Consider the following 25050-nt stretch of genomic DNA (forward strand, 5'->3'; position numbering starts at 1 on the left):
AATTATCTTTGATAGTAACCTATTATAAATCTCACTTTTACACACTATGATTACCGGTTCACAAATCATCGGTGTAAAATTAAAATATCATTCCACTACTTCTGTTTGGGGGGAAAACAATTCCTTCTGTGATTCAAACTTGGATTGCATTTTGTACTTTCTTTCAGCAGCTAAAATGAAGGATAGACTATATTATAAACCCTGGTCTTCGGGTCTCAGTTAAAGGTCATAATCCTTGAAAATTCCTGTATTCCCTTATCTTTACTGTTAACTGTTACTGTTGTTGCATATGAACACAGATACACTACAGCCAATTGTATGTGGACAATGTTCAGTATACTGACACCTGCTTGTTGAACCTCACATTCCAAAATCATTAGTATGGAGTTGGTTCACTTTGTTTTCGATAACTGCTTTTACCTTTCTGGAAAGGCTTTCCAATAGACAATGGAACATTGATGTGGGGTTCTCATGTTGAAACATGAAAAAACTTTGTGTTGCAAAGTTTGAAGCACAGTTCTCAAGATTTACTTTTTATGCTTTAGCCTTAATATTTCTACCAGTAGAATTAAGGACTCTAGCCCAAACCATGAAAAAACAGCCCCCATTGTCCAAACAGACAAACAAAACATGTTTTGTTGAGTTTGGTGTGAAAAACCTGACTGACCTTCACAGATCCCTGACTTACCTACCATCAAACACATTTGGGATAAATTGTAACGCCATCTGCAAACCAGATCTTATCACCCAACATCAGTGCCCAACATCCCTAATGCTGTTGTGGCTTACGGGCACACATTCCCTCAGACACACTCCCAATATCTTGTGGCAGCTGTTATAGCCACACATGGGGGGGCAAAACCATATTAATGCCCATGGTTTTGGAATGGCATGTCCAATAAGCTGATATAGGTGTAATGGTCAGGTGTCTACACATTTTGGCTATTATGATGTATATATAGCATCCCTAAACTGTTCATTTAAGGTCAATGTGACAATATGACAGAATATTCATTTACACAGTTTCAAAAACTTCAAAAACTTGAGGACTTGCAGAATAATATGAAGGCAGTGAGGATACAGACAGAAAAAACAGTCTTTGCTCTAACATCTATATTCATTTAAGACTATTCTGTGTAGACTCCCCCTGCTCCCTGCCCCGTCCCACTCCAATCCACCTCTACCACCACCACCACATACTAAGCAGAAACAGAGCCAGCCAGCATACTGGAGGGCCTATTAACTGACCAAATGAATACTTTTCAGTTTTGTTCTGGTAGGAATTCATTCAAGTGCATATTTAACTACCTAAATCTTAACTTGTTAACGCATTGGTGTATTGCAGTATTGAGTGCACAGATGCAATTTTGCTTCCAATTATTTTTTGAGATATCATTTCTGGATTAATATTTATGGAAATAGTCAATAAATGATGAGTTATATTTCCAGTTTAATTTATATAATAGACACATTTTTCATTCATGTACTGTCATTACATCCTAAATGAAGTTTCTGGTACAGTGAATCTTTTCTGTAAGTGCAGTGACAAGACTTTTCTCCCAATACTCTGTGGAGATGCTAAGTCACCTAGTCTGGGAGGCAACCCTTATCTTTGCACAAGCACAACATTCACAGGCAGTTGGTCTCTGTGTAAAAGAGGAACTTTTGGCAAGAGCACTTTGGTCAGTTGTGTCCTCATGGAAACATGGATTCCTCTACGCTGAACAGAGTTTTCCCAGTAGTCAGACATGGTACCTGTAATTGAGTCTGTGTATGTGTAAAGTGTGTCACAGCAGCTTGGATGGCCCGTCTATAGGCCAACTCCTGAGGCCAGGCTGAGGGAATACTGGAGCAGAACAGTGACTCAGCAAAACGTCCTCTCCAATCGTTAGCAGCAGAGTTGCATGGCCTTCCCAGCCCCAGAGATACCACCCTATCCCTGTGACACAGCGTGTTCTGTCGCTGAGAACACATGAGGCAACATCAGGACACATGGACAAAACATGTAACAGTTAAAAGACCAAGGCATATAATCATGGACAGTCCAGTTTTGCAGGTGCCTTTTTTGTGCAATGCCAGTACTTAAGACATTACTATATATTCCAAGCATATGAATTGTCAGCTGCTCATAGAATGACCAGGAACCCACATCCTGTACATCAAACATTGTTGTCTATTGTGGAAGGTTCGTCCCTGGGTGACACATGTTGTAATTAATATCATTACCCGGATTACATCATAGCAGCATCATGCAACCTAGCCAGTAAACTAATGAACAATGGGTTTAGCCCGTTTCTTATTTCATGGATCTTTAAGCAGTATTCACACTTTCAAATCTGGAAGCATGAACAGCATGTATGCCTTAATTGGTTTCAACACCTTAATAAGTCAAAGACGTTCAAGACTGGTAATCACATTAAATAGTCCAATTTATCTAAAAAGTCAATTGGAAACTCTTTCTTTTGGAATGCATTATACTGCAGGATGTCAGAGTAAATTAAATTCCCCTCTGCACACTAAAGCATCAATTTCCTTATGGTAATTATCTGCTGGAATGGATGTGTCACTAGAAGGAGTCAGGCATGCTTGACATTTACCCTTTTTATGGAGAAACGAAGAGTAAAAATTAAGATGAGGGAGAGAAATTAATCTCGGGGCCAGGCAGCCATTCAGGAGATCCTAAAGGATAGTGGCTGAACCAATCATTATTGTGACCCTGTATTGAAAAGGAAGCCAATAATGAGATTCAAGCCATTGGCAATGAGATGGGAAAGGGGAAAAAATAAGGGGAGGATAAAGCCCAAATATAAATATGATAGCACTGAAGACACATGACAATGACAATTATTTATTTCTCGAAGTGGGGGACGTATCTTCTGAGTAAACAGTTTCCATAGCTTTAATGAGTATCTTCGGGACACCTAGCTCTTTGAACTTAGTAAGGGAAGTAGACCTCAGCAGACTGCTAGTCTGATTGTTGTCAAACCAGTGATAAAACAACATTCTTAAATAAGTCTATACAGAAATTCATTTTTGTTGCTGAGAGATGAGAGAGTCTTGTGAAATCATTTTACCTCTACATGAGGTCATGACATTCATGCTGTGTTGGGTCCTGGGTTCCTAAGAGAATGGGTCAAGCATTTGGTGTTGGGTGGATCAGAAGGGATTGTGGTTACCACATGCCCACACCAGTAGCCCCACAATCACTAGATAACAAACTCCTTCCGCTTTTACTGAAGTCGATGGGTTATGGGATGTGTGTTAAACATGTATCACAAGTTCTTATTATAAATCTAGTATAAACATATCACAAATATTTTCAAGAGGTTAATGTGGACTATTTTAAAATCTGTTCTGGTGAGATAATTTTTACATAGAAGAGGAGAGACAGGAAACTAGCTCATCCATGTTTCCTGTTAAAGCAGGAAGCTGCACTAACTCTGTCTTTAATGACGAAACCACAGGTCTAGGGTAGTGCATGCATTAGGCATGCACTTCAAAATGATCTTGATCACCTAAATAAAAATGTATCTTCAGAATGAAAATGTATCTTCAAAATAAAAACAATAATCTTTGTGTAAATTGTTTAATCATTCTTGTCACGTTTTCACGTGTCACGTGTCAGCAGTTTTTTGTTTTCATTTATGATATACTGTATAAAGTTGTATATGGGTACTACATACAATAATATAGTCTCTAAAGTATTACAATAATGTGTAAGTAAATGTGCTGCTTGAAATCCTGTTTTGTTTCGTTGTCTTTTCCCCAAACACATTTACACTTACACACCTTAAAACTGCCAAACACACACACACACACAATGTATTGTATATGCATACACACACAGTGTTTACCAAAACAATGACTGCAAGATCTAAGAGCTCACAAGCCCAAAGTCACAAAACCACTCATCTAAATCAGGGAAATTATGCTAATAGAGCATCTCATTATTCGCGAACTCACCCAGAATCCGTCACTGACATCACATCATTATAGATCTATTCATAAATACAGATTGAATGGCATAGAAGGGAAGCTGGCACCTTCAAAACTTTCTCATATGCTTTGTTTAATATTTCTTCATGCAAGGGCCATTAAATGAGAAACACTGGTCGCTTCGGATGCCGGAATGGGTTATGAGGGTGGACAGTGGTTACCATTTTGGAAAGAGGTGCAGTTCGACCATAAGCAGGAACCCATGGATCCCGAGTGGCCCTGTGCAAGCCAATACATTAGTAGTTAGGAACATAAACAGTATAATTTTACAAGAGGTAAAATGTGCTTGATGCTGTCCATCCATTTAGACTATACTTTATAATATAACTACTCTTTTCTGTTAGCAAGAACATCAAGAAAACCTTGGTAAAAAGAGCATACAATGGCCACAATGAACGTTAGGGGGGATAATGAATCAATCCAAAAAACTTGTCTTTTTCTGTTTCAAAGGAAAAAATATGGGAGGCCAGCTTAATCTTCAGAGGAAACAGATCTCAGAGGGTGTTGGGCACCAGGAAAATGGATCTGGGTTGTGGAAACCACGATTACCACGAGCTGCTCTGGATTCAACCATCTGGAGAGAGGTGCTCCAAAAGTCGGTAAAATTCGCTCAACTGGGGCCCAACTAGGAAACAGGTTTCCACATACTCAACAGACACTCAAAAGTCCTGTCCCTGGGGGACTGTTTTCCTCTGGTGCTCTGCAAGTATAGTTTAAGAGTATGTATGATATATATTTTCTATATCATAGAAATGTTCTATTGCCCTATTCATACTAATTTGATTTTGTTTGTTGACATTTTCCAAAAACAGAAAAATGTAGTGGAAGACTCATTTGACATTAAAACATTTTAACACCTCACTACATCTATATCACTGGAGACATGAGTCTGGTGTAGAGATAAAAGATTATTTCTTCCTGATTTTGTCCCATACTTCCCTCTGTCATGGTGTGTTTCTGCTCCCTCTGAGCCAATGTCACCCACTGTTGCATTCACAACAGATGTCATATGTCCACTACAAGGTGTCACGGTGTTTTATTGTATCCACCCAATTTCTTTCCCCAAAATGTTTTTCTCAGAAGCTGAGGAGAGCTGAGATTATACTATTCAAAAGAGCGAAAATTGATTTTGAGTTAACCTGCAGTCCTTATTTTATAAGCAATGGTCTGTGCAGCTCCTAAAAGCTAGTACATTTTAAGGAAGTATGTAATGGATACACTAAATCTTTGTTCCATCGTGTAAATTATGTTAGGGAATTTTTTTAATCTGCTATTTAATGAATTTAGTTTTCTGTATTACGTAATTGCTCCCCTGTGAAAAGCCTAACGCTATCTATAACAGTATGAACTCACCACTACAATGAAGTAATGTAGTTCAACCAACCTTTAAAATACGTCAAAGTGGCATGACTGCATTACTCCTCACCATTACATTAAAACTACATTAAAACAATAACATGCTACTGCATGATGGTACTACTTCAGAAGTCAAATAATAATTCACAAATTATAGGGATCAGAGTAAGTATATGGTTTAATGGTGGGGGGAGGGGGGGCATGGTGCCTCTAGCAAAATATATCTTCATAAAACTAACTAATTTTGCAAAAGGGGAATCAACCCAGGCAACCATTTACAGCTCCGGTAATCTTTAGGGTACCCCATGCAATTTTTGTGCTCAGTATGCCCTCTAATGGATTTCAGTGGTAGTCCAGTGTGAATAAAACCATTTACTGTCAGATAATTGTTCTACATATTTTTTACCATTGTCAAACAGATGGGGTGGTGTATTTGGTCAGGGTCATGAACTGAGCAGTACAACTAATAAAGACTGACCAGGAGTTGTGTGCAGAGCTGGGTAGAACTGGGAGACGAAAGCCAGAGTTTAGAACAACGTCGTAGTTGGCCTTGCCAGTGTACCCAGGGATAGTAGGACGACTGCCATTAACAGAAGATAGAAAAAGAAGTTCATATATTAACATTGAGCACAGGGGAAATACATAGAAATGTCCTTAAATCAATCAGGGGTAATACATACACTGTGTGTCCAATGGTATGTGGACACCGGTCTGTAAACGGACAACTGCTTTTTGCTTTCATTCCAAAATCACTGTTTCTACACCTGTCTTTGCATTCTGGTCTAATCATCCAACATCAATGCTCAACCTCCCTAATGCTGTTTTTGGTTGAATAGGAACAAATTCCTACAAACACCCCAACATTTTGTGGACAGCCTAACTTGTTTTTCTTTCTTTCTGCGGACCTGCCCACAAATGAGGCTGCAGTTGTTGCCGCAAAGGAAATGCCAACCCCATTGTCAGGAGTCCACACATTATTGGCCATGTAGTGATTATTGAGTAAGCCTGATGAACATACATTATACATTAGGTTACACACTGGTGTTGTATGTGGTCATGTCTATCTTACTGTGTGGTTGGGGTGTACGGAGGTAAGGTGGTCCTCTGCATAGTCAGGGGATAGAAATCTTGGTCCACGTCGTCTATATCATCAATGTTCTTAAAGGCGACAACTCCACTGCAAAGATACAGAGAGGACCAACACAGTGGATATAGTTCAAACTCAAACAAAAATTATGCAATCCAGTTATTTGAGCACTCTGCTTACCTGTATAGTGGAATTTGGCCAGATTTTGGACATGGACTGGTGCTGTGAATTAAAACAAGGTCAAATCTTAGAACATTATCACAAAATGCCTTATTTTTCACACATTACTTTCTTGGTACAATGTGTGACAGTTTGCATTAACAGTCTTTGTTACAGTATTCAGATACATCACAAAGTTCAAAGGACTCACAACGATATGGGCTTCCTGACATCATTTTTAACTCGAAGCTGGTGTCTCTTCCATTGGGCTTCAACACTCTTAGAAAGAAGTAAGGAGGCAAAAGGTTAACAATACTTTCAGTTCTGTCAACTAAATATTTAACATTTGCTTTTTTTCAAGACAGCCACTTGAAATTATATGTCTGTATATGACTGTAACTCAATCAGTGTAACTGGAGAGAGGAATATATCAATCTCAATTTTCAACTATTACCCTTTTCTGTTATGTTTATTTACATGATCCCACCTGCCAAAGTTCTGGTTTGCTGTTGTAACGTTTAAGAGTGAAATGTTGATTCACAGGATCTGCCATTTTCTCAAGTGTGGTAGCTGGGGGCTTCAGACGCTGAGGTAACTTGATGTCCCAACGAACATCTTCAAAACTTCTGCAAGTCCATATTTGAGAGCCAAATGACTCATCCTGCACTCTCATTTTATACTAGATACAGGTTAGTTTCAGATCACTTCTATTAGACTGGTTGAAAGACATTACTTTATGATGTATTTGTACAAGATCATACATACAGCAGCCTAGATTAAAATGCTTCGTAAATGTTGCATTTTTGTAAAGTGCACACATAATCTTAGAAAGAAAGGACCCACCTCTGGGCTGAAGAGGTGTAAATGAAGCGGAGAGCTGCCTTGTCGATCCACTGAGTCGGACCTGACGAACTGACATCCTTCAAAATCGATCACAAGTTAAAATGTCAAATAATTATTTAAAGTCGCTGTGCAAACTTTGCAGCTCAATGTAATAATAAATAACAACAGAAAATGTAATAGCAATAACAAAAATGTTGGCCAAAGGGACATAGGCCTACCGATGTAGTCTCTGGTCCAGGGGAAAAACTGAAGAACTTCAGAGGACATGGAACTTTGTGTGGTGCTGGCCTCAGTTTTGCTTGGCTAGTCCATCCTATGACGACATTATACTGAAATTCATTAGACCTGAATTATTCTACAACAAAACAGTTACTTTATAAGACTACCGAATCCACTCGTTGGAGGCTTATGTTGTATATTACAAAGGACAACTTATGTAGGTCTATTCGGCCTACAATTGGCCTACTAGAACACAACGATCAGATTACCTCCAAGGTCTGCTCTCAGAGCAGAATCAATTTTTTTCCTTGAATTCCATGCCTTATCTCCCGACAGGTCACAAGGAACAGCTGATGGCCTTGCAGGTGGCGTTTGGGGTCTTTCTCTGTAACCTGGAGGGACCCGTAAACCAGACGGCACATGATAGAAGTCTATGAATCTGTGTCTACCTTTGGTTGCCAAGTCTACTTCTGCACCAGCACTTAGATGACCAGAGCACGGATCTATTAAAACGACTTCGTCTCGTAAAGGTGCCAGTGGTGCGTGACTAGCAGGTGGAAAGGCCAGTGGATTGAATTTTGAGAAAGCCGTCCCAGTTGTTTGAAGTAAACTTTCGACGTCATATCTTCCCTCTGGGCCACGATCGCAAGGCAAGTTCATTTGACAGCGAACGCATCTGTTTGCACCAACTCGGTTTGCATTTGCATTCAGTAATAGTCTGACCCGGTGTGAATCCGCAGAGGACGTTACTGGATCGCACACTTCAGTCATGACAGCCATGGACCGAGCGATTGCGTTGACATCACTGATTAGGGTTGGTTTTAATGTTCCAGACTATGACGAAGTAGAAGCAAGGTAGAGGGCATACTCGCGTCTTTGGTTGCCTGGATACTGTTGGCTGCAGGTTTCAAATTACTGATTGATTGGGCAAGAAGGGTAGTGCTATCTGAGACAGGCTAGTGTATCTAGAAGTCTGCTACACACCACAGTTCGCTAAAATGATCACTCAAGAAAAAAAATCTGAAATGTGGAATTGTATATAGGGTGTGACATACGTAGGCTACTTTGCGTCAACTTTCACTTGATTGCATCTGTACTGTAATAACATCCGCGCAATATCTTAAAGTGGTCGCTGGAGGGAGCTACGGTATAGCATTCTAGCCAGTTGCTGTTGCGGTAGGCTACTACTAGCTAGTAGAGCTAGCTAGCTCTAGCTAGTAGGCTACAGCAGAGCCATAGAGAGAACCGTCTCTTTGTATATGGCATGTGCTGTACAGTACCAAATGATACTTGGTACTTTTTCACGGGGAACTTTAACATTTTCTGTTTTCAAGGATGGCAACACTTGCTAAAACAATAACGAAATTCTATTCAGTGTAGCAATACGCTACTGTGTGTCGAGTTATATTTTATATTCAAGGTTGATGTTTCTTTTGGCTCTCACTGACTGAATGTTTTTAAGTCACAGTCATCATTAATTAAATCGGAATAGAAAACTCTACAAACAACAGCTCGGTTAGAAATGACTAGAGCAAGATCTGATCTTCCGGTTGCGCTGACTGCAAAGGACTGTTAGTGCACTGAAGCAAATGTCATATGCAGTGTGCTTCAGTGCACAGAATAATAAGGGATGTTTGTTTAAATAGTCAATTCCACTAAATGTTTCGCTAAATACACGGACAATGATTAAGTAGCCAATCACATTGTACAATTATATTAATATTTTTATTGATTACAGTTTATTTTATAAATGTACATAATGGTGAAATATTTACAAGGAGATGTCAGTGATGATGTTGATGTCTACTGAAGTATGAGTAGCTCAGGCCGTCATTAGCTAATTTAAACATCTCAAGTGTTAAGTTAAAAACTGCTGTGTTAAAAATAGCCTAATTAGAATTATTCTGATAACTGAGTGCTGTGAATAACACTGCCTCCCACTCACTGTTCCTTCACAGGGGGATATTTCCAATGACTGTGAATTCAGTACAAGGCATCCTACACTTAAGTAAGCATCTTACCATTACTATTTGTACCTCACTTGTCATTTCTAATCACTGAGAGCCATTCAGTAGAGCAATGGTGTAGCGTCAGTCCTATTTGCCTGAGCATACTTGTAGTGAGAAATGCTGTGGATGGCAGTTGCTCCAGAGATCTAATGATTTATTGCATCTGCAACCCATTTAATTACTCCCATATCAAAATGCTTCGAACTGTAGCCTGTTGTTTTCCAATTAATCAAGCTTTTTTCATTTATGTTGAAAGAATTTCCCCCTGCCCCCGGATAAAAGTATTTTTGGCAAGGACATGGGTATTTCTGGAGTGAGAAATTATTTCCGTCGAAGCAGTCCTTGTTACTGGATTCTCTGTTATTAGTCAGCTTGTCTGCCTCTCCTCTGCAGTCTCTGAAATTATTTAAATCTCATATCTATCCCTATGGTGCCAGACCTAACACTGCTGTGCCGCTGCAAGTCATTTGAGCAGGCTGCATTCATCTAGAAGAACATGGAGCTTTGGATCGTAGAGCTTTGGTGGTACAGAGGGTCATTAAAGCAGTGTCGGGATTTCAGTGTTGTTTTTGTTTGTTGTTGAAAATGTGGATGGAAGACGTTCCTTGGGTAAGGATTATTTTGGGTTTTCAGCCAAACTGGCTGGACTGATTTTGACCCAAAATGACACCCCAGGATCAGACTCGAAAGGGGAGAGGGAGAAGAAGGGAACTGGGGGGGGGGGGGGGGTTGGGAATCACCAGATTCTAGAGTCTAAAGCCAACCCAAAATAAACACACTCAGATTCTATACTATAAGTAGGCTACAACTGGAACACATTTATCTAAAGTAGGCCTGAGCTAACTTTAATCGAAGAACAGTTGGAGCCATGTAAAAGTTTAACATGTTCAGAAACTTTTTTTTACTCTGCTATTGGTGTATGTTTCATAGTAATAAAGTTAAGTTCTGTTTCGGAGTGAACTATTTGACTTTTTTGAGGAACTGTTGATCGTTGAGGTACAGCCTGCTATAGGCCTACCTATGACCATCCATTTTGATGCATACTGCCCATAAGCAAGTGTTGTAAACCCATGAAAATGGATGGTCACATTTATAGCTTTTTGCCACATAAGTATTTGCTTATGGGCAGTATGCATCACACAGCCAACACAGTGAGAAATGATCAACTGCTCTATGTACATTAGCATGGAGGGAAATGTAGGTTTAGTAAACTGGGTTTCATTCTGGGTAAAGCACCTCCAAGCATTTAGAACAATCCAAACAGAATGTTGAGATGAACCTCCCATGATCACCAGGGGCAGTCATGTCCTCTGAGACTGGCCGAGGGCTCTGTTGTGCCACTGCTTCTATGTCCTCAGTCTCTCCAGCTCCATGCTTGTCACACTCAGTTAGCTCAATGGAGTCATGAATATGCCGCTGTACATTTTTCATGAGGGAGGTGGGGGCAAAAAATCAGCACTTTATAATACTTCTAATATGGAGCTTTTCACACACACTCCTCCTGCAAACCAGTCTTGAAGCTATCATGATGCTGCATGGGCAAGATGCCTACTGCAAACAGTGCCCAAGGGAAAATATTACAGAGAATCAGCAGAATACAGTATCAGTCCTAATGATGACTATAGGACTGTTGCAAATACACAAATATCAGGGATCAAACTATAATGACTCTCTACTCCTTTCCAAATACATGAGCGAGGGAAGACACTGAGGTGTGCCAAGCATGGGGATGGTATTGAGTCACCTCATGAAGGCTCATCATCAGACACATCAGTTATTTAGCAGCAGAGTCTTCTCTCCCAGTACAAGGTTGTGGGAGTCCAACATTGGACTGAGACATGATTTGGATAACATATTCTTTTTGGCTTTGGGGGGAAGGACTCCATCCCTGTGTGACGGGTATGTAACTATTCAGTGACGCGGGTGGCCTGTTACATATTTGAGGAGTGAGCTTCACTGATTCACACCGGCTACATTCACCCCTCTGAAACTCACTCTGGCAGTTAGCTGACACTAACCTAGTGAGATCCGGGTCACGGCACCTATGTGACGGGTGTGTAACAGCTGTAGCCACGCTCCGTCATGACAAGGTTTGTTTGCCACTCACTGGGCTCGAACACAGGACCTCCGACCTGCCAAGCGTGACCACTACCAACTACGCCAAAGAAAAGCTAGCTATTCAATGATGCGGTTGGCTTTTTACATACTTGAGGAGTGAGTTTCACCAATTCACACTGGCTACACCTGCAACCCAATGTTGACAGTTATCCAGCCTTTTCATTCTTGTCAACCAAATGTTAAAGAAAGAAAAACATAAAACATTTGAAAAGCACACAATCATACCTACAGAGAATACAAAAAAAAAATCAATTTAACTGCTAGAAAGGGGAGTACTCTTCTTTTAATAATTTGATCTAATCTCTGCTCACAACAATATATTTAGCCTTTTCTGAAGGTGGCACAGATGTAAAAGGCTCTTTGACTCTGGTCAGGCTCTTTATCTGCCTGCTATAATGCAACTCTGATTTTTCATTTACGAATCCAATTTTGCATTAGACCAAGAAACACTGAAGGTAATGGACTTTCTCTGTAGCTTAGAGAAAAGGTCTCCCCCCTGAGACCTTGACTTACATTATTAACTAACGCTGTCGTGTGTGTGTTGTGTGTATATGTATATATACAATATATTTACATTTAGACATTTAGCAGACGCTCTTATCCAGAGCGACTTACAGTAAGTACAGGGACATTCCCCCCCCCCGAGGCAAGTAGGGTGAAGTACCTTGCCCAAGAACACAACGTCATTTGGCACAGCCGGGAATCGAATTGGAAACCTTCAGATTACTAGCCCGATTCCCTAACCGCTCAGCCACCTGACCTATATTGTATACATTTCTATATGTGTGTATATATGTTTACACATACGGTATATGTAATCAAGCTGTGTTTGTTCCATTGGACAAAAGCAGAAATGATCTGCTTTTAACTTTTTCATTTAAATGTTAAATAAACATTTTCATTAAATAAGGTTGTCTGAGTTTGAGCTAAGAACCTATAATTGCTGTCACCTATCTACATTTAGTCATTTAGCAGACACTCTTATCCAGAGCTATCTCAGAGCTATCTGAGATTGACATGCTTTGGGGCAGGAGCTCCTTTAGAATAGGTGCCAGGTGTTTTTTTGGTTTCCCTCTGATCCCTTGGTTGGTGTTAACAGGCAATGGACACAGGAGGACCATGGCAATGACATAGTCCTCCAGTGACGTAGATTAACTATTGGTCAACTAATGCATGCACTGTGCACTCTGACAGCTGGTATCAAGAGTTGGATGATAAATTACAAAAAAGAGTCTGTGGAAAATGAAAAATACCCAAGATGAATGGTCTGTTGCAAACACTTGGTATTCAGTAGGGTAAAAACAAAAGCTGCTTTCTTTATGATAACACAATCCTGCCATCTGACTGTCTGACAGCTAGTTATGCAGATGTGCGTATCAAAACGCTGCTCTCCTCAATTGAACCCCCCTGGAATGCATTGAATAATCAGGTCACACTGGAGTTTGCTGTGAGACAGTGAGATGGCATTTCCTGGAAGTTAACTCTTATCTTATCATTCACCTACCTGCACTGACACTGCCTATGATGGATAGGGCTAGATAGAATCCTAATCTAGTCTGTTGCAAATGGGAGATTTGTTTTTCTCCCTTCAGTGTGCCCTGTATTTATTAGTGTCGGATGTTGATTTAAGGAGGTAGAAGGTTGTGTGTTTCCAATAACCCAACCAACGGGCTCAATCCAAATCCTGTTTGGAAGCTGAGACTTTAAGGTGCATCTCTAACTTTTTGCCATGGTCCAGGGTAATGTGTGTTTCAATGATGTTGGAATTGAAACACAACTCTCACTACAGAGACTGTCAACCTCATCTGGAGCCAAGTGCAGAAAGGTGAAATTGTGAAAATGTGAATGTCTGGCTGATGGCAGTGGAGGAGATATAATACCAAATCTATAAAGGACAATTTCAGGCCTTAAACTCTTGGGAGCCCAGCGTTCAGTCATGAAATGAATCAGTTAGATTGATCAAGAGGCCTTGTAATCACATGGGAATGTTACATGACGCTCAGATGGGGCATTGCAGGACCAGCATGGCTGGATTTAAAAGATTTGAACTGATGTGCTTGGAAATCATTAAAGAAGGAGCAAATAGATTTCTCCAAGCATTTTACCCGCATTTAGCAGCTGTCTGATGACATCAAGGTACTGTACTACACAGTGTATTAAGAACAAAGAGAATACATGAGTGAAAGACACATATGTAGGAACTTGAGATGAATGCAATGATTTTACTTATACTTGTACTGGTGAGTGGCCATGAAGTTAAGGTTTGTTTTATTCATATTAGTTATATTGTAGATGATATGATTTAAACATGTTATGGTTTTCCCTGAACCGCCTACACATGTTGCACATGTTGGTTATTTAAACTGAATCCCAACAGAAAAACAAATCTGTGGAAATGGCTGGCATAAACACAACTACAAATATAGCCCCAAGCTCCTTTAAATATATCAGCTGCAAGCATGTTCAGAGTATAGCAACGTTACGGCTCATATACTGAGAACTGACAAGTTGCATGAGATGCACTTCTACCATTTTTCTCAACAAACTGCCTAGACACATCTTGGCATATAAAAAGGCTGCACAAACATGTTCAGGCCAGTCTGTAGAAAATCCCCCAGTGAACTGAACTGTAGTTTCTTCCGATAATCTGCAGCTATACAATGTCCTTTTGATTGAATGGATATAAGAGCTCCCGGTCTCCAATAATATCTTGCTTTCAACACCAGTGAAATTTTACGGTAATAGGTTTTATTCAAAAGAAATTGGACACTATTGTGAATGTGAGTTGTTCCTACCGCTGGATTATGAAGCTTTCTGGGGTAACAACAAAACGGAAATGTCTAAAAGTAATTCAGCTTTAAAATGCATGGCTACCAAGCAGAGATTTAAGGAATGTATTCTAATATTTGTATAATGATTCTCTCCATGAACACTTGACGGCAGTAATGATGCTTCAGACCCTGCAGGCACTGACTGAAATGGCAGTAATGCATAATGAATTTCATCATTTTGACATGGTGGACATCATAGACACAGACCATATTTCTGAACCATGTATTGTACAAAACTAGGCCTTTATTGTCAATGTCCTGTTAGTAAATTTAAGGTAATCTCACTTGGCTTTCTGAGACAGATGTGTCTAATTAATTGACTCTCTTTGAAGGGAGACCAGTCAGTCTGGAAGCCAGACACTGGGAATAATTTTTCAAGGCAGGAGATACATTTATTTACTCTTTAAGTATGTAAACAAAGATAAACATTTCTGATCACATTCTGATGTCTTTTTAGCGACATGTTCAATATGGTTTTAGTGAAACGATTAATCATGCTACCATCTCCGTTTCAAAATAAGAATTATACAGTACATCCAAAGTTATAATTAAGTACGGTCTGATTGCATACACTGCAACAGTACCCTCTACACAGCAAGAGTTGCTGTGGGACCTGGAGTCCTTGGAAACACTAGACTACAAGACCATATTCTCTCCCCTTCGCCTACACTAAGAGACAGAACGTGTGTGTGTGTTGCGGGGGGCACACCCTTAACACAGTTTATTACCATTATGTACAAGATTATAAAATCAGCATTTGAAGCATTTCACACACACCTATACCAAAGCAAGAAAATGAAATAAATATTTTGTGAATTTGAGATTTGACTGCATGGTAGTAGTATTCTATGGTAAAAAGCTGCGGTGGGTTGAGATGCTTACGTGTGACACTGCTTCCCTGCTGCTGTCTTGAGCAAGGCACGTCATGTATGTGCACGCAACCAGTCCTATTTACCTCGATCCTACAGGCTGGCTCAGAGGCACGTCTCACTGCTGGAGGCGCAGAGTCGTTGTCTGGCAACCCTTGATCAAAGAGTACTGCTGTGTGACCAGCACGTTAGGGAGTACAGCACTGAGAGCCAAGCTGAATAAAACCCTCGATAAACAAACCCCCATCTGCATCCTCTGATCATGAAATGTGCTAAACTGTTACTCTAACAAACAAACCAATGGATTGTTGTGTCTCTCACCTGTAGTGCAGAGGAGTGTGTGTTCACCTGTACTAAAAAGCCTGGTGTTTGGACCTCTGCCATGGATATTAAACCCTCACTGTTTCTCTGATTAAGACCAACTTCCTTCTGTCTTAATTGGCATGACTGAAGCATGGTAACATTTTGAACTGACATATTCAAGTCAGCTGACCTTTACAGACTGGAATTCCAGCAATGGGAAAATGTGAAACAATGTAATTGGGGGGCTATGGCTACTGCTTATTCATTCTATTGGAAATAGCACAGATACAGCTTTTGTCCTTGGGCAAATATGGAAATTCTCAGTTTCTATTGGGCCTTGTCATCATAATGCTTAACTGGTGCACATTCATTTGCACAATTAATAAATGATCTGACAGACTCTTGACTATAAATAAAATATTTACCAAAAAAACATAAAAAATGTTTCCGAAGCCAAGAGTAGCAAAATACCGTATTTTCAAAATAGAAACTGGGTTGCACAAAGCCTGCGTGGTTCAATGTAAACATGCTTTGATATCTGAAATGTCAGTACAGTTACAGAAAGGGGCAACATAATAATTTTAGTGCTTGAACTGCTGATTTTCTTGTCATTGTCAACAGTTTTTGTATGGATTCAATTAAATCAGCAAGAATGGAACTATCTTGAATTAACATTTGAACACCTGCAGTGCACAGGTGGTGCAGTATTTATTTTAAATGCAAGTACACCATACCAAAATAACTGCTTACAAAATGCACCTCAAATTAAATCACATTGATACAAATATCAAAATTAAAAACAGTTAATCATTAAACAGTCGAGTAATTTCCTAAATATTTTTACATATTTATGTAATCAATAAAGTTTCTTAATTGTGTTCTCAAGTCTTTGCTTTTTGTTTTACATCAGATAGCAATAGTCTAGTCTTCACTTTGGTGGTATAAGGACTTGTGTCACATCATGTAGGAGTGACACCTGTTGACAAAGACAGCTGTAGGTGTTCTATACATTCCATGATGTGGATTGACCTTTGACCCCATATATAGTTTAATAAAATACAGTGCCTATATAAAAAATATGTTTCCACTAATTCAGAGTTTTTCTTATAGATGTCCATAAATAATTTCATACATACATAAATAGATATTCTGTACATGGATTAGAAATGTTCTTACAAAGGTTTATTCAGTGGTACATGTGGTATTAAATGCAGAGATGATCCTAGTGTGGGGCTCTGACCCTGCTGTCTGGTGGACTCCAAAGGCAGCGTGTTGCGTGGGCACTAAGAGAGCACTCATGGCCCAGGCCCACCCCCACTCCTCCCGCCCCTATCCTCCTCCCCCACCCACCCCCCGAGGCAAGTCTCTAGCTCTGCTGGCATTCATTCTTGCTGCAGGTGGCCTGACGCTCGATCTGCCATGTGCCCTCCTCGTACGTGCAATAGCAGATTGTACACTCGTCAATCTTGACCTCTCGTCCAGCTGGTATCACTGCTGTGTCCGCAAAACAGTTAGGCCCTAAGGAAAAATAAAGAGTCATGTTCAATAAGTCTCACTCTAATTAAGTGCTCAGCAAGCGCAGTTTTTTCTCTTTCAAACAGACAACGTTCACTGGACTATATTGTACTTATTGAACATATATGTTCATTTTGGGACTATCTGAATATATTTGAGTGGGCTAGGAGGACGAACTTGGTTAAAATGGTGAGAGGCTGATGCAGAGGGAGTTACCGTGTTCACCTGTTTTCTATGACCTACATTATAACCTACTTTGGCTCTCCAAAGTGATATAAGGGGCAATTGTCTCAAGAAACCCCATCCGTCATCCACCACTGGCAACATTTTATTCTCATAAATCATCCACTATCTCGGAAGCACTCACAAAAACACAGTGCAGAAACTCCTCCTAAACATAGGATTTAGCTGGAAACAAATCATTAATTAAACAAGGGTTTCAGACACACGTTTGTGGTAACAAGGTGCTGATAGATTGGTGGTCTTTCAATTTCACCCAGGGGCGTAGCCATGGGTAGGCCTGGGTAGGCACAAGCATACCCAATTTGTTTTAAGGCCTACCCAAAAAACGAAAATATCTCAGAAAAATTATGCACTGGGTGCACATCGCAAAGTAAATATAAGTTTAAAAAAAACTGAAAAGATGCCTATCCGTATTTTTCTAGGCCTACCCAAAAATATTTTTCTGGCTACGCCCCTGATTGCACCTAAGACATTTCATTGGACGCAAGCGCCATGTGAGAGCCTGTTGGCACATCAATCAATGTGAACAGTTTGCAGAGGCTGTCAAAATGTCAGCCCTCACACATTTATAAGTCTTCGGATGAGCAGACAGAGACTCCATATGAATAACAACTCATCACATGCATCTGTCACACTTGATTCATCAATTGATTCAACTATTAACAACATACTGCATCACATATTCTCATTTTTAATGTATGTGAGTTGCACATATTGTGTTTGATAATGACTTAACCATGATTGCACAAATGAGCAAATAATCATATATATTAACCAAATTAATAGAAGAAATGACCTCAAGAGTTAATGTTATGCAAAAGCCTGTCAACCACTTACACACAGATGATTTGCATGGCATCTGTTAATTTATGCATTGAGTGTGCCAGTGTGCTTACTCATTGCTGTCACCCTATTATTCAGCGGATCACTTCAACACCCACCTTTTTAGTCATAGTTGTGTTAATACAATATCCCTATTCTCTTGGGCAGCTTCTATAATTTAGTAGACTACTAAGTAGCTGCCATTATCCAGCTTCAGACAGAGAAACCACAAACTGACATTCCTTAATGTGCATAATGATGCCTCAATCAGTCTATAACTGATCAGCTGGGTTGGACAGTGAAAAGGAAATAGTCATTTGCACCTGTTGCTCTGCATTGGTTGTGAAAGATAAGATGGTGAGACATCAGGGACACATCCTTATCATTAACACTGCTGTCACACCCATTGTAGGCGAGCGCTAGAGTAATGGAAACCGCTGAATGGCTGGAAATCAGTTATCTTAATGCAGTTCTTTAGTACACATTCATTATGAATGCTGTACTGTAAAATTCCCTGGTTTTGGGAAAAGTCTAGGTGGAAGTGCTTTGAGAGGGGAGACTTGGGAACAGTGATTTGGCAATCGCATGAATCATTTACTGTTCTATTTGTCGCACCCTGATGAATGTGCAGTTAGGGCACTAATATGAGCTGGACATGTTAGTGGCATGTTCTTATGGTGGTGGTACAGTCAAGAGTTTCTTACCTATAACAGTGATTTGCTCTCCTATTCTGATCTCTTTTCACAAGCTCCCTTTATTTCCATAATGTCATTTTAAGATGGTATGAGGTGTGTTTATCATGCAAGCCTATTGTTTTCTGTCTACAATCAGGACAGTCCAGTGCTGCCTCAAATGGATAATCAATCAACCCTACCGGACAACTGGACTTACACACTCCTGCACCTTTCAAAGTGTACTTGTATTTTTTGCAGGATTTGAAAAGGCTCCTCTATGAATATTTTTACCTCTCTCAACCACCCTGGTTTTAAATGAGATCTTGGTTCCCTCTGGCAGCAAAGCTTCTTCCTCTGTGTTGCGATATTTGAAGTGCTTTTGGCTCCGGTTCAGGCTGTTTATCACAACCTCCTCAGATTAGTGTCGACCCCAATGTCTGAGACTTCAAGAGCAGCACTTGTTTCCTCATGCGTTGCCAAGGCGATGGCCCTGCATGAGCTAAGGTCGAGAGGGAGGAGCTAGCACTCAGGCAGGGAGGAAATGGAGAGCCAGCATCAACTTCTTATCTGGCTTTCTTCTCGTGTTCATGGGGGCAGAGACTGTGACACTTTTTTTTATAACACTGTGGTCAAACCACAAATGTCATTCACACTGGTCTATAAAACACGTTCATAATAATATATCCAAGTCTAGATTGATTGGTTCTGTTTACATTAACAGGTAAAAGATGTTGTGAACCTGCTTTCATTCACTGAGGTGACATTCACAGATGTTCTTTGATATTCATGAACAACTGTCTAGGGTGGATGTTAGCGATACCTCTCCCTTTCATCCCCCCACCCCCCCTGGCTCTTCCTCAAGTGTCTCCTCTTATAAAGCCTGAACAACACATCTGAGACATGTTGCTCAGCCACAGCAGACAAGGCGCTGCATGCCGGAAAATCCCTAAATTCAATCTGCATAATTGATAAAGTTATCAAACGGCATAACACTAACCTTTTGTCATATGCCTTCCCATAATATGAATAGATAGAAATTGATGGATGATGATTGTTGGATTTAAAGAATCCAACAATCAAAAGAGAGTGGCATTGACATTAAAGATTTCTATGATGGGTTAACTGTGACCTCTTTTCTAGATGCCACAGAGTTCTTCTGAACTCCTTCACCAATTCAGAGGTACAATCCTGAACTGTGATCCTGGATCTCTGAGTCTCTTCTCCTGTCTCCTCCATGGAGGCCATTAGCAAGGAGAGAGGCTTTGATGTTGTACTTCAGATGTACCAAACTCTTGGGAGGCTTCAACAGCTGTCTGCTCCTCAAACAACATCTGTAGATTTACTAACCACTATTGCAGAAGAAAAGTTTGAAACAACCTCAAATAGATGTTAATTACTGTGGTGAGCAACGTGTAACCAAAACGTGTCAAAATTTGAATAAGGAACCTCTGGAGTTGATTTGAGTGACATTTGAGTAATGGAAGGACAAAAGAAGAGATACATTTTATCAATATAACCCTGAATGATTCATACAGGTGTTTGGAACTAAACATATGTTAATGTTTTTTAATCTCTTTGATCATTAACAACATCAAAAACACTCCAACCTCAACAGTCTACAGAACGACCCTGGGGCAATGTCATAAACATAAAGATGGTAACTTCAAGGCCTCTAATAATAGAGCTTCTAGCAGAAACAAAGTCCCTTTTAATTCTGCTGGCATGGAAGTGAATGTGCAACATTATCCGATACAAGCAAAACAAATCTATATTGGAGCTTGATCCAAGAACCAAAATGGATATCCAATATGCTGACAACAGTTCTTGAATACATTCCAAAAGAATAAGAACGTTATTTACGTCAATTACAAGTGGTCAGCAAGAATGCAATAGAACAAAATAATTAGACTATTATGGATATACTATTCTGCTCTACTTCACTAAAGCACTGGATTACATATTCCATACGTCTCATTTATGCTCTCATTTATTATAATGTATATATAAAATGTGCTTGAAGGTAACACTTCCCAATTCAAGACATGGTAATCCTATGGTAATGCCAAATGGATTCTGCATGGTCTTGATTCATCTTAAAACCATGAATCCTTATTGCCTGAATGAGCACATGGATTTATTTGGATCCTTGAATACACATGGATCCTCTGCTTGTGCACAGCTGCATGCCTCTCTTCCACAGACCCACATCCATGAACATGAACATTGAGCCAGACTAGGGGAAATATTGAGTATTGGTCAACGTGCACTGAGAATTAAACTGTCTAGGGTCAGGGGCAATTATCCGGAAAGGTAATACTCCCCTTGAGTAAGGCCACACTTACTTTACAACAGTAGTTAATTTCCCAAGTAGCAGTTAATCTTGTTTACTAAATAACACATATTTACATTTGTGCAAGAGCAGAGGTGCGGTCACTATGGCAACATTTTAGATAAATATCCTGTTGTTGTTTTTTATGCAGATTACATTCCTCTTATTTTCAGTAAACAGGCCACGGCACATTTGTGATACATATCTCTAGCCATCATTCTTTTTGCTGAAGGAGGCAACGTTGCTGACATTGCCATGTTGAATTACAGTCAGAACGAAAACAAGGAGACACAATCTAGGACATGCTGTCTGAAATGATCTGAAACACATTCAAATAATCCACTGTGACCCAGGGAAGTCCTGCTCAGACAGGGCCAAGCTCTCAAACCAGTGGGATCTCTCACACAAACCCCAGGAGTAGAAATCTACCCAAACCAGAGAAATACACATCAGAGGTGGATGTGAAGCATATGCTTGCAGTGGAAATATTTGTTTAGGGAATTTGAGAGGTAATCTTATTAAGCTCTACTGAACATACAATAATGAAAGAAATCTAACTATAAATAACATGTTTATTTCCAAGCTGCTGTGCAAGTGATGTCTTTGTGACTACCAAACATCCATTGCTGTTTGCATGCACACACTGAAATAGACTGATGTAATGGTTGAATCCTATCATTGCTGATTTATCATATCATTGTGCAATGTGTGATCTGATTTTGTGTTAAGCTACTGTATTTGGATATAAATCAGGTGTACTCACCAGTCTTACAGATGGGACAGCACTGATCAGGCTCATACTTAGGGTCCACACACTCTGTCAGAGGGCAAGCCGACACCGAACACAACACTTCTCCACTGGGCTCACAACGGCATTTCTCACATGGAGACACCTAGGCAGGGGGAGATGTGCATTTTATAAAACACAAACACACGTCTGGCTGATTGTAATAACCCTAAATGTTTGTCATACAGCACTGGGAAGTTCCATATTACAAAACTTTATTGGAAAACAAATCTTTCCTTTTAGGGACATAGTGTATGAATGGTGGAATAATTGAAAAAGAAAAAGAATAAAGAGTACAATCAAGAGAAATAGAGAAAATCTGTCTGCTGTCTACGTGCTGAATGGGAAATGGAAGAAGGATGTTTCCAATTTCTTCGCCTTGTGAAAAGACTTGTACAATTGTTTGTTTAATGAAGCTTTCTGTGTTTGAAAGTATACAAAATAAAGTGGAAAGCAGCGAAGGTTGATAAAAAACCTCCTAGCGAGACATCCCCCTTAGGAGGAGCTGTGTCAGCAGGAAGCTGTATTTTGTAGCCCCTTGTGACTAGGTGCTTCACCCTTAACCTGAGTGCAGAGGTTTATCCTAACCACACAGCTCTGGAACGGATTGCAAAATGGCAAGTGCTGCCGCATGGCACTTCAGTGAGAAGTGAATCCGCTGCACCTACTGGACCACCCAAGAACACTGCAATCAACCAGACTTCCCTGCCTGTTGCTTTGTTTCTAATCCCTGTGGAAGCTATTAATTTGTTTTCCCCCTTTTCCTCTCCCTTTCCTTTCCCTACCCTTTTTCTTTCCTTCTGTGAGAGCAGCAAGCTGGGCTTCAATAGCTGCTTGTATTAAGGCGTTTGGCAAAAATTAATCCCATATTACCCACAGCCCCCTGGTATGACCCTAGCAGGAAAGAAGAGAAGCGTTAAGTAGTGACATAATACTACATAGCAATAACATAATGCAGGGCTGATATATACTGTAGTTGTAAAAGGAGCTTTTTACAGAAATAGAGAGATGAGCTATTCCAGGTAACATAAGGTGATCTTAAATACTGAATAGCCCTACTTAAAACTAAACTGAGTGTATCATGTTGAATGTAGAATCAGTAGATTTAGCCTCTGATCGTATTCAAGCTTTTGTGCGAGTGAAGGAAATGCAGACTTTGCCGTTGTAAATGTGCTTGCTTAGTTGCTGAACTCCAAGGTAGCACTGCTTCTGTGTTTGTTAGATTAACTCCATTATACCCTGTATCTCTGTATTCTTAGACAGAAGCAGTTTCCAAATGTTAGATTTAGAACAGATTAAGAAAGAAATGAATGGTTGCAGTTACGAGCTCACCTTAAACTCCTGTAAAGATGCGTAGCTTTTGCCTCGAAACTCACAGTAGTTTTTCTTCTCCTTGCACTGAGGGCAGCACTGGCTGGTATCAACCCTGATGCAGCGAGGGTGCACTTTGGGACAATCAGGCTTGGCACACAGGGGACCCTCATCTGTGCAGAGGCAAGGGCATGTGGAGGGGCCTGGGGTGAACTGCTCTCCGATGGCAAACACAAAGCCACTCTCATCCATACAGCCTTTCCCTCGGTAGTCTGGGTAGGCATACTCATCAATGGCATCTAAGGAGAGGTTAACATCACTGGTAGGACCCTCGTCTATCTGGTTCAGGTTGTCCTCCTCTCCAAACTGTTCCAGGGATTTCTCTTCCTGGGCCCCTCGTTTCTGGTAAAGGGAGCTTGGCCTGGGCCTATTGACTGAGGTTCTGTTGACCTCTCTGCTGCCCTCCAGGCCAAGGGAGCCAATCTCCTCAAGGGAACTGTAGTTCAGTGGCCTGTTGGAAGTCTCCTTGTCCTGCTGTTTGTCTTCCCTGGCTTGGGTTAGTACCCTTTCCAAACGTTCCCGGCTGGCTGACAAGGGCGCTATGGGGTTGCACTGAGCACCGGTCATCAGGAACCACAGAACAAAGAGAACTTCTGCTGTCATGGCAACAGAGAGCAGCATATCTCCCACCACCACCGAGGTGGGATGACACCTTGGCTCACATAACACACTTCACATCTCAGGTGTGAGCCAGTCCATCTGGAAAAAGAAGATTAAACCAGGATTAAGTCCATAGCATTTTGTCAGATTTGCCCTGCCACATTTAGTCATTGGTGTCAACACATCGGCTTTAATAACACTCATCACCAAACTGTTTGTCAAGTCACAGAACTCCTACAGAAGGCGGTAGAGAGAGAAATGGGTTTCCAGAAGCGTGTGGATTCACATGCCCTATGTTAAGAAATCAATATGGTTTCTAACTCTAACACTACCTTCTATCAATTGCTTCCAGCAGTGACAGACTGAGAAGAAAATGGGTTAAAAATGGGGCTGAGTCCAACACACACTCTTTTCTTGGAACAAAGAAGATGAATCAATGCATACTTTTTTAAATGAATGAGTGAAACTGTATATAATAGAGAAGAAATTGATTAGTAAATAGATCACAACTCTTTTTACGCATTTACTGGAGCCAAAAGTAAGTACCAGAAGATGATGTATGATGATCAGTGACTACAGAACACAGACTGCAGTTCACAGAAAGACAGATATTTAGTAATGGCTCCAATTTAGCCCTTGCATTGGCTCCAAGACCCCTGACATTCATTATTCCACTTGGTGTTATATTTAAATGTGCTTTATGTTTTTTTGATTAAAATGTACTGTCCCCAATGCTTCATAATGTCTACCTAAAGCCAAAATTGAAGCCTATAGCCTAAGATTTAAGCTATTATTTCTATTTTGGAGAATTTCAGAGTTCACTTACAACATTGACGTGAAGAGTATATGTACAGCCTGGTGTGAAAGGTACTTTTATGTTAGACTGACTTCAACTCGAGAAGTAGCTGTAGACTTGTCT

At 40.3% G+C, this 25050-nt stretch overlaps 2 protein-coding genes across 2 annotated transcripts; both read right to left on the reverse strand.

The window, feature by feature from the left end:
* Window positions 1-3582: 3582 nt before the first annotated feature.
* Window positions 3583-7944, reverse strand: spmip7 (sperm microtubule inner protein 7; the record flags this gene model as incomplete). The annotated part of the gene is made up of 9 exons (XM_084709850.1): window positions 3583-4215; window positions 5831-5932; window positions 6422-6529; window positions 6620-6661; window positions 6810-6877; window positions 7086-7224; window positions 7442-7518; window positions 7660-7770; window positions 7930-7944. Coding segments are annotated over 9 exons (783 nt in total), but the record flags the coding sequence as incomplete, so codon positions are not given.
* A 9212-nt stretch (window positions 7945-17156) lies between these two features.
* vwc2 (von Willebrand factor C domain containing 2) lies at window positions 17157-24152 on the reverse strand. The gene is made up of 3 exons (XM_084710211.1): window positions 23493-24152; window positions 22137-22266; window positions 17157-17308 (listed from the first exon to the last, which is right to left on the reverse strand). Exons 1-3 carry the CDS (start codon window positions 24150-24152, stop codon window positions 17157-17159), a joined length of 942 nt encoding a protein of 313 aa, XP_084566337.1.
* Between the last annotated feature and the right edge of the window lie 898 nt (window positions 24153-25050).

The sequence above is a fragment of the Hypomesus nipponensis genome, chromosome 11 (assembly GCF_054491055.1).
Source record: "Hypomesus nipponensis isolate SF chromosome 11, ASM5449105v1, whole genome shotgun sequence".
Taxonomy (NCBI): domain Eukaryota; kingdom Metazoa; phylum Chordata; class Actinopteri; order Osmeriformes; family Osmeridae; genus Hypomesus; species Hypomesus nipponensis.